This window comes from Schistocerca piceifrons, chromosome 2, assembly GCF_021461385.2.
Source record: "Schistocerca piceifrons isolate TAMUIC-IGC-003096 chromosome 2, iqSchPice1.1, whole genome shotgun sequence".
NCBI classification, from domain to species: Eukaryota; Metazoa; Arthropoda; class Insecta; order Orthoptera; family Acrididae; genus Schistocerca; species Schistocerca piceifrons.
The window spans coordinates 1,138,395,781-1,138,406,353 of NC_060139.1; the positions used below are offsets into that span (position 1 = coordinate 1,138,395,781).

The following is a 10,573-nucleotide window of genomic DNA, read 5'->3' on the forward strand; positions in this document are numbered from 1 at the left end:
CAACGCAAAACTGATAGTTAACTCTTTGGAGCACGGTGGTATACATAGTATACCACCTTTTGAAAATTTTCTTGGCTCTTTGCACAGTGGTTTAACTGCACGACCACCACTCTAATATGCTCACCTAGTTCTCTACTTATCAGACAGATGGCACTCACTGCCTATAAGGAATCAGTTCCCGCCAAGAATTGCATAGATTACAACTGTGAAAGCTGCGTGCTGAGTTGTGCATGGTTTTTGCGTGTGAATAGTGGTTTATAACGAATTTCTTGTTGCGCCTGTGTTTTTTCCATATCTTGGACGTCACAGCTACGGTATGAACCCATGTATACATTCATATGCACAATCTTCCGTTATTTATATACAATTTATTTTGGTGGTATATTATTTGTACCACCGTGCATGTAGCAGTATTCTATTGCATTTCGTTTCCTAGTATAAAATTCGAAATCCTCCGCTACAAAGTTTAGTTTTTAATTGTGTTGTGACTTATTTTAGCTCTTTCTCCATTTTGTTTTGCTTACGTATTCTTTACTTGGATTCAGGCTGTTGTTTGAAAATGAAAATGTCAAGAAGAGGCTTACGAGATGAAGAAATCGAACGATTATTGTGTGAAATTCCATCAGACGAGGATTCCACTGTTGACACCACAGATGACGAATCTGATTATGAAGCAAGCATTGTTGCGGAGGCTATTGTGTCGTCTGAAGGCGAAGTTTCAGAGAGCGAGGAAGAAAGTGAGTCCACTCCGCCAAAACGCGCTGCTGACACAGCGCCAACTTGGGGACAACAATTCAATGCTACCTCAGGAATGCAGTTCGACAGTGAATCAGGACCAAGTGCTTTTATTAGGGACATTGATGATCCAGAACCTATCGATATATTCGAAAAAATATTTCCAAAAGAGCTAGTTCAGCTAATCGTTTTCCAAACAAATTTATATGCGACGCAATCTGGCAAGTCTTTCACTCCAACAACTGACAATGAAATACGAACTTTCCTGGGAATCAACATTTTGATGGGTATAAAGCGTATGCCAGCATACAGAGACTACTGGTCTAGTGCCCCAGAACTTCATGATCGTTATATTGCATCTCTGATGGCAGTAAATCGGTTTGGATGGTTACTGAGGAACATTCATCTGAATGATAACACATTGCATCCAGAAAAAGGACACCCAGGTTATGACAAACTGTACAAGCTGCGACCAGTGATCAAGATACTATCTGAATCTTTTTCCAAGTGTTACCAACCCAGCAAACACCTAGCAATTGATGAGTCAATGATCAAATTCAAAGGCCGCAACAGTATGAAACAATACATGAGAGATAAACCCATAAAGCGTGGTTACAAAGTGTGGATGCTGTGTGACAAGACCTCTTACAACTTGAAATTTGATATTTACACCGGAAAAGTAGGTGACACAGTGCAAACAGGCCTTGGGGAGCATGTAGTGCTGAGTTTGTCCTCTGAACTCGTAAATAAAGGCCATTATCTTTATTTCGACAACTATTTCAATAGCTATAACTTGTTGGCTGGTTTACAGCAGAGAAACATATATGCCTGTGGGACAGTTCAACCAACAAGGAAACATTTACCCAAATTAAAAACAGACAAAGAATTAAGCAGAGGTGAATTTGACTGGAGGGTCAGCAACTGTGGCATCCTCTACTTGAAGTGGAAAGATAAGAGAGCTGTTCATCTCCTTTCAAATTTTCACAGTCCTGAAGTTACTACAGTGACTCGCCGTGAAAGAGATGGTTCACGCATAGAGCTACCTTGTCCTCAAGCAGTGATGGATTACAATGCACACATGAACAATGTCGACAAGTTCGACCAACTGAAAAAATCATATGAAATAAGCCGGAGAAGTAAAAAGTGGTGGCACCGAATATTCTTTCACCTGCTTGATGTCAGTATCGTCAACAGCTATATAATTTGGAAGGAACTAGGCGATAGAGAAAAAATGACTGCCAAAGTCTTCAGGATGAGTATCCTGCAAAGCTTAGTAACCCAGAAAACACCATTGAGGCCATCTAGACTTCATGAGAGTCAAGTCCACGTAAAGAAAAACAAGCCATATGTTTCCTCACGCCAGCGTCTCGACAATTCATCCCACCAGCCAGAGCGTACTACCGCCAGACGTTGTGCGAAATGCAGTACAAAAAAGAAGCAAGTGCGCACTTTCTGGATGTGCGCTGAATGCAAAGTGCCTTTGTGCCTTAGCAAAACAAAAAGGTGCTTTCAAGATTTTCACAAAAAGGAATAAGAAACATATTTTATTTGTAAGGTTTGTAATTTGATTTTGTATTGTAAATGACCAATTGCCAGAAATAAAATTATTTTACATTAATTATACTAATTATTACTGCTTAGAGTAGAATTTAAAGGTGAGTTACAAGCACAAACCAAGATATCTCAAAAACTTTAGGTACGGCCCTAAGTGGCATGGTGGTATATTATATATACCACCATCTAAAACCAAAATCAATACAATAAAAAATTTTAATTCATGTTTTCCTTTATTAGCAACCCCACCAGACATAGAAAATGCATGTTTTATTAAAAAATTAATTAAACATAAAATCTGTGCATCAAAGAGTTAATTGTCACGTTCAGCTCCTCCTAATGACGATGGAACACTCAAATTATGTCGAGATTCAATATATCGTCCTCTAGACGACTTGTCTCCAAGGATCTATTGCTGCCTCTGGCACCTTATGGTCGTTCTCCTCTGAGTCTAGATTTTCGAATCCGACATTCGTTAATTGTAACGTTCAGCGCCTCCTAATGACATTCGAACAATCAAATTGCGTCGAGAATCAATACATCGTCATTCAGCCGACTTGTCTCCAAGGGTCTATTGCTGCCTGGGGCACCTTATGGTCGTTCTCCTGTGAGTCTAGATTTTCGAATCCGATGCAAAACTGATAGTTAATTGTAACGCTCAGGGTCTCCTAATAACGATGGAACACTCAAATTTGCGTCGCGATTCAATACATCGTCCTCCAGCCGACTTGTCTCCAAGGATCTATTGCTGCCTCTGGCACCTTATGGTCGTGATCCTGTGCGTCTAGAGTTTCAAATCCGACGCATAACTGATGGTTAATTGTAACGTTCAGCGCCTCCTAAAGACGATGTAACACTCAAATTGCGTCGAGATTCAATACATCGTCATTCAGCCGACTTCTCTCCAAGGGTCTATTGCTGCCTCGGGCACCTTATGGTCGTTCTCCTGTGATTCTAGATTTTAGAATCCGACGCATAACTGACAGTTAATTGTAACGTACGGCGCCGCCTAATGACGATGGAATACACAAATTGCGTCGAGATTCAATACATCGTCCTCCAGCTGACATGCCTCCAAGGGGATATTGCAGCCTCGGGCACCTTATGGTCGTTCTCCTCTGAGTCTAGATTTTCGAATCCGACGCCAAACTGATAGTAATTTGTAACGTTCAGTGCCTCCTAATGACGATGGAACACTCAAATTGTGTCGCGATTCAATACATCGTCGGCCAGCCGACTTGTCTCCAAGGGTCTATTCCTGCTTCTGGCTCGTGCTCCTGTGCGTCTAGATTTTCAAATCCGACGCCAAACTGATAGTTAATTGTAACGTTAAGGGCCTCGTAACGAAGATGGAACACTCAAATTGCGTCGAGATTCAATACATCGTCCTCCAGCCGACTTGTCTCCAAGGGGATATTGTTGCCTTGAGCACCTTATGGTCTGTCTCCTGTGAGTCTAGATTTTCGAATCCGCCGCGATACTGCTAGTTATTTGTAACGTTCAGTGCCTCCTAAGGAAGTTGGAACACTCAAATTGCGTGGAGATTCATTACACCGTCCTTCACCTGACTTGTTTCCAAGAGTTTATTTCTGCCTCGGGCACCTTATGGTGGTTCTCCTGTGAGTCAAGATTTTCGAATCCGACGCAAAACTGATAGTTAATTGTGACATTAAGGGCCTCCTAATGACGATTTAACACTCAAATTGCGTCGAGATTCAATAGATCGTCCTCCAGCGTACTTGTCTCCAAGAGTCTATTGCTGCCTCGGGCATCTTATGGTCGTTCTCCTGAGTGTCTAAATTTTCGAATCAGACGCAAGACTAATAGTTAATTGTAACGTTAAAGGCCTCCTAATGACGATGGAACACACAAATTGCGTCCAGACGAAATACATCGTCATTCAGCCGACTTGTCTCCAAGGGTCTATTGCTGCCTCTGGCACCTTATGTACGTGCTCCAGTGCGTCTAGATTTTCAAATCCGACGCAAAACTGATAGTTAATTGTAACGTTAATGGCATCCTAATAAAAATGGAACACTCAAATTGCGTCGAGATTCAATACATCTTCCTTCAGCCGACTTGTCTCCAAGAGTCTATTGCTGCCTCGGGCACCTTAAGATGAATCTCCTGTGAGTCTAGATTCTCGATTCCGACGCGAAACTACTTGTTAAATGTAACGTTCAGTGCCACCTAATGACGTTGGAACACTCAAATTGCGTCGAGATTCATTACACCGTCCTTCAGCCGACTTGTCTCCAAGAGTCTATTGCTGCCTCGGGCACCTTATGGTGGCTCTCCTGTGAGTCTAGATTTTCGTATCCGACGCAAAGATGATAGTTAATTGTAACGATCATGGCTTCCTAATGACGATGGAACACTCAAATTCCGTCGAGATTCAATACATAGTCATTCAGCAGACTTGTCTCCATTGCTTCCTCGGGCACCTTATGGTCGTTCTCTTGTGAGGCTAGATTTAAGAATCCGACGCAAAACCGATAGTTAATTGTAACGTCCAGGGCCTCATAATGACGATGGAACACTCAAATTACGTCGAGATTCAATACATCGTCCTCCAGCCGACTTGTCTCCAAGTGGATATTGCTGCCTCGGGCGGTCCGTCTCCTGTGAGTCTAGATTATCGAATTAACTGATTGTTAATTGTAACGTTCAGGGTCTCCTAATGACGATGGAACACTCAAATTGCGTCACGATTCAATACATCGTCCTCCAGCCGACTTCTCTCAAAGGATCTATTTCTGCATCTTTCACTTTATGGTCGTGCTCCTGTGCGTCTAGATTTTCAAATCCGACGCAAGACAGAGAGTTGATTGTGACAATAAGGGCCTCCTAATGACGATGGAGCACTCAAATTGCGTCGAGATTCAATAGATCGTCCTCCAGCCGACTTGTCTCCAAGGGGATATTCCTGACTTGGGCACCATATGGCCGTCTCCGGTGAGTCTAGATTTTCGTATCCGACGCGAAATTGCTAGTTATTTGTAACGTTCAGGGCCTCCTAATGACGATGGAACACTCAAATTGCGTCGAGATTCAATACATCTTCCTTCAGCCGACTTGTCTCCAAGAGTCTATTGCTGCCTCGGGCACCTTATGGTGGTTCTCCTGTGAGTCTAGATTTTCGAATCCGACGCAAAGCTGATGGTTAATTGTAACGTTCATCTTCTAATAATGACGATGGAACACTCAAATTGCGTCGAGATGCAATACATCGACCTCCAGCCGACTAGTCTCCAAGGGTCTATTGCTGCCTCGTTCAGCTTATGGTCGTTCTCCTGTGAGTCTAGATTTTCGAATCCGACGCAAAACTGTTAGTTAATTGTAATGTTAATGGCATCCTAATAAAAATGGAACACTCAAATTGCGTCGAGATTCAATGCATCGTCCTCCAGCCGACTTGTCTCCAAGAGGATATTGCTGCCTTGGGCAACATATGGTCCGTCTCCTGTGAGTCTAGATTTTCGAATCCGATGCGAGACTGCTAGTTAATTGTAAAGTTCAGTGCGTCCTAATGACGTTGGAACTCTCAAATTACGTCGAGATTCAATACATCGTCCTTCAGACGACTTGTCTCTAAGAGTCTATTGCTGCCTCGGGCACCTTATGGTGGTTCTCCTGTGAGTCTAGATTTTCGAATCAGACGCAAAACTGATAGTTAATTGTAACGTTCAGGGACTCCTATTGACGATGGAACACTCAAATTGCGTCGAGATGCAATATATCAACCTCCAGCTGACTTGTCTCCAAGGGTCTATTGCTGCCTCGGGCACCTTATGATGAATCTCCTGTGAGTCTAGATTTTCGAATCCGACGCATAACTGATAGTTATTTGTAACGTTCAGAGCCTTCTAATGACGTTGGAACACTCAAATTGCGTCGTGATTCAATACATCTTCCTTCAGGTGACTTGTCTCCAAGAGTCTATTGCCGCCTCGGGCACCTTATGGTGGTTCTCCTGTGAGTCTAGATTTTCGAATCCGACGCAAAGCTGATAGTTAATTGTAACGCTCATCTTCTAATAATGACGATGGAACACTCAAATTGCGTCGAGATGCAATACATCGACCTCCAGCCGACTAGTCTCCAAGGGTCTATTGCTGCCTCGTTCACCTTATGGTCGTTCTCCTGTGAGTCTAGATTTTCGAATACGACGCATAACTGATAGTTAATATTAACGTTCATGGCCTCCTAATGACGATGGAACACTCAAGTTGCGTCGAGATGCAATACATCGTCCTCCAGCCGACTTGTCTCCAAGGGTCTATTGCTACCTCGGGCACTTTATGGTCGTTCTCCTGAGAGTCTAAATTTTCGAATCAGACGCAAAACTAATAGTTAATTGTAACGTTAAGGGCTTCCTAATGATGATGGAACACTCAAATTGCGTCGAGATTCAATACATCGTCCTTCAGACGACTTGTCTCTAAGAGACTATTGCTGCCTCGGGCACCTTATGATGAATCTCCTGTGAGTCTAGATTTTCGAATCCGACACATAACTGAAAGGTATTTGTAACGTTCAGTGCCTTCTAATGACGTTGGAACACTCAAATTGCGTCGAGAGTCATTACACCGTCCTTCAGCCGACTTGTCTCCAAGAGTTTATTGCTGCCTCGGGCACCTTATGGTGGTTTTCCTGTGAGTCTAGATTTTCTTATCCGACGCAAAGATGATAGTTAATTGTAACGTTCATGGCCTCCTAATGACGATGGAACACTCAAATTGCGTCGAGATTCAATACATCGTCCTCCAGCCGACTTCTCTCCAAGGATCTATTTCTGCATCTGGCACTTAATGGTCGTGCTCCTGTGCGTCTAGATTTTCAAATCCGACGCAAAACTGATAGTTAAATGTGACATTAAGGGCCTCCTAATGTCGATGGAACACTCAAATTGCGTCGAGATTCAATACATCGTCCTCCAGCCGACTTGTCTCCAAGGGGTTATTGCGGCCTCGGGCACCATATGGTCCGTCTCCTGTGAGTCTAGATTTTCGTATCCGACGCAAATCAGATAGTTAATTGTAACGTTCAGCGCCTCCTAATAACGATGGAACACTCAAATTGCGTCGAGATGCAATACATCGTACTCCAGCCGACCTTTCACCAAGGGTCTATTGCTGCCTCTGGCACCTAATGGTCGTTCTCCTCTGAGTCTAGATTTTCGAATCCGACGCATAGCTGATCGTTAATTGTAACGTTCAGCGCCTCCTAATGACATTGGAAAAATCAAATTGCGTCGAGATTCAATACATCGTCATTCAGCGACTTGTCTCCAAGGGTCTATTCCTGACTCGGGCACCTTATCGTCGTTCTCCTGTGAGTCTAGATTTTCGAATCCGATGAAAAACTGATAGTTAATTGTAACGTTCAGCGTCTCCTAATGACGATGGAACACTCAAATTCCGTCGCGAATCAATACATCGTCCTCCAGCCGATCTCTCTAAGGATCTATTTCTGCACCTGGCACTTGATGGTCGAGCTCCTGTGCGTCTAGATTTTTAAATCCGACGCAAAACTGATAGTTAATTGTGACATTAAGGGCCTCCTAATTTCGATGGAACACTCAAATAGCGTCGAGATACAATAGATCGTCCTCCAGCCGACTTGTCTACAAGAGGATATTGCTGCCTTGGGCACCATATGGCCGTCTCTGGTAAGTCTAGATATTCGTATCCGACACGTAACTGCTAATTAATTGTAACGTTCAGGGCCTCCTAATGACGATGAACACTCAAATGACGTCGAGATTCAATCCATCGTTCTCCAGCCCACTTGTCTCCAAGGGGATATTGGTGCATCGGGCACCATATGGACCGTCTCCTGCGAGTCTAGATTTTCGTATCCAACGCAAAACTGATAGTTAATTGTCACGTTCAGCTCCTCCTAATGACGATGGAACACTCAAATTGGGTCGAGATTCAATATATCGTCCTCTAGACGACTTGTCTCCAAGGATCTATTGCTGCCTCTGGCACCTTATGGTCGTTCTCCTCTGAGTCTAGATTTTCGAATCCGACATCCGTTAATTGTAACGTTCAGCGCCTCCTAATGACATTCGAACAATCAAATTGCGTCGAGAATCAATACATCGTCATTCAGCCGACTTGTCTCCAAGGGTCTATTGCTGCCTGGGGCACCTTATGGTCGTTCTCCTGTGAGTCTAGATTTTCGAATCCGATGCAAAACTGATAGTTAATTGTAACGCTCAGGGTCTCCTAATAACGATGGAACACTCAAATTTGCGTCGCGATTCAATACATCGTCCTCCAGCCGACTTGTCTCCAAGGATCTATTGCTGCCTCTGGCACCTTATGGTCGTGATCCTGTGCGTCTAGAGTTTCAAATCCGACGCATAACTGATGGTTAATTGTAACGTTCAGCGCCTCCTAAAGACGATGTAACACTCAAATTGCGTCGAGATTCAATACATCGTCATTCAGCCGACTTCTCTCCAAGGGTCTATTGCTGCCTCGGGCACCTTATGGTCGTTCTCCTGTGATTCTAGATTTTAGAATCCGACGCATAACTGACAGTTAATTGTAACGTACGGCGCCTCCTAATGACGATGGAATACACAAATTGCGTCGAGATTCAATACATCGTCCTCCAGCTGACATGCCTCCAAGGGGATATTGCAGCCTCGGGCACCTTATGGTCGTTCTCCTCTGAGTCTAGATTTTCGAATCCGACGCCAAACTGATAGTAATTTGTAACGTTCAGTGCCTCCTAATGACGATGGAACACTCAAATTGTGTCGCGATTCAATACATCGTCGGCCAGCCGACTTGTCTCCAAGGGTCTATTCCTGCTTCTGGCAAATTATGGTCGTGCTCCTGTGCGTCTAGCTTTTCAAATCCGACGCAAAACTGATAGTTAATTGTAACGTTAAGGTCCTCGTAACGAAGATGGAACACTCAAATTGCATCGAGATTCAATACGTCGTCCTCCAGCCGACTTGTCTCCAAGGGGATATTGTTGCCTTGAGCACCTTATGGTCTGTCTCCTGTGAGTCTAGATTTTCGAATCCGCCGCGATACTGCTAGTTATTTGTAACGTTCAGTGCCTCCTAATGACGATGGAACACTCAAATTGCGTCGAGATTCAATAGATCGTCCTCCAGCGTACTTGTCTCCAAGAGTCTATTGCTGCCTCGGGCATCTTATGGTCGTTCTCCTGAGTGTCTAAATTTTCGAATCCGACGCAAAGCTGACAGTTAATTGTAACGTTCATGACCTCCTAATGACGATGGAACACTCAAATTGCGTCGAGATGCAATTCATCGACCTCCAGCCGACTTGTCTCCAAGGGTCTATTACTGCCTCGGGCACTTTATGGTCGTTCTCCTGTGAATCTAGATTTTCGAATCCGACGCATAACTGATAGTTAATTGTAACGTTCAGCGCCTCCTATAGACGATGTAACACTCAAATTGCGTCGAGATTCAATACATCGTCATTCAGCCGACTTCTCTCCAAGGGTCTATTGCTGCCTCGGGCACCTTATGGTCGTTCTCCTGTGATTCTAGATTTTAGAATCCGACGCATAACTGACTGTTAATTGTAACGTACGGCGCCTGCTAATGACGATGGAATACACAAATTGCGTCGAGATTCAATACATCGTCCTCCAGCCGACATGCCTCCAAGGGGATATTGCTGCCTCGGGCACCTTATGGTCGTTCTCCTCTGAGTCTAGATTTTCGAATCCGACGCCAAACTGATAGTAATTTGTAACGTTCAGTGCCTCCTAATGACGATGGTACACTCAAATTGCGTCGCGATTCAATACATCGTCGGCCAGCCGACTTGTCTCCAAGGGTCTAATCCTGCTTCTGGCAAATTAAGGTCGTGCTCCTGTGCGTCTAGATTTTCAAATCCGACGCAAAACTGATAGTTAACTGTCACGTTAAGGGCCTCGTAACGAAGATGGAACACTCAAATTGCGTCGAGATTCAATACATCGTCCTCCAGCCGACTTGTCTCCAAGGGGATATTACTGCCTTGGGCACCATATGGACCGTCTCCTGTGAGTCTAGATTTTCCAATCCGACGGGAAACTGCTAGTTAATTGCAACGTTCAGGGGCTCCTAATGACGATGGAACACTCAAATTGCGTCGAGATGCAATATATCGACCTCCATCAGACTTGTCTCCAAGGGTCTATTGATGCCTCGGGCACCTTATGTAGGGGCTCCTAATGACGATGGAACACTCAAATTGCGTCGAGATGCAATATATCGACCTCCATCAGACTTGTCTCCAAGGTT

General features: G+C 44.0%; 1 protein-coding gene across 1 annotated transcript; it reads left to right on the top strand.

The window, feature by feature from the left end:
- The first annotated feature begins 565 nt into the window (after positions 1-565).
- LOC124776195 (piggyBac transposable element-derived protein 4-like) lies at positions 566-1,635 on the top strand. The gene is made up of 2 exons (XM_047251025.1): positions 566-1,460; positions 1,547-1,635. The coding sequence occupies exons 1-2, from the start codon at positions 566-568 to the stop codon at positions 1,633-1,635; spliced, it is 984 nt and encodes a 327-aa protein (XP_047106981.1).
- The last annotated feature ends 8,938 nt before the right edge of the window (positions 1,636-10,573 follow it).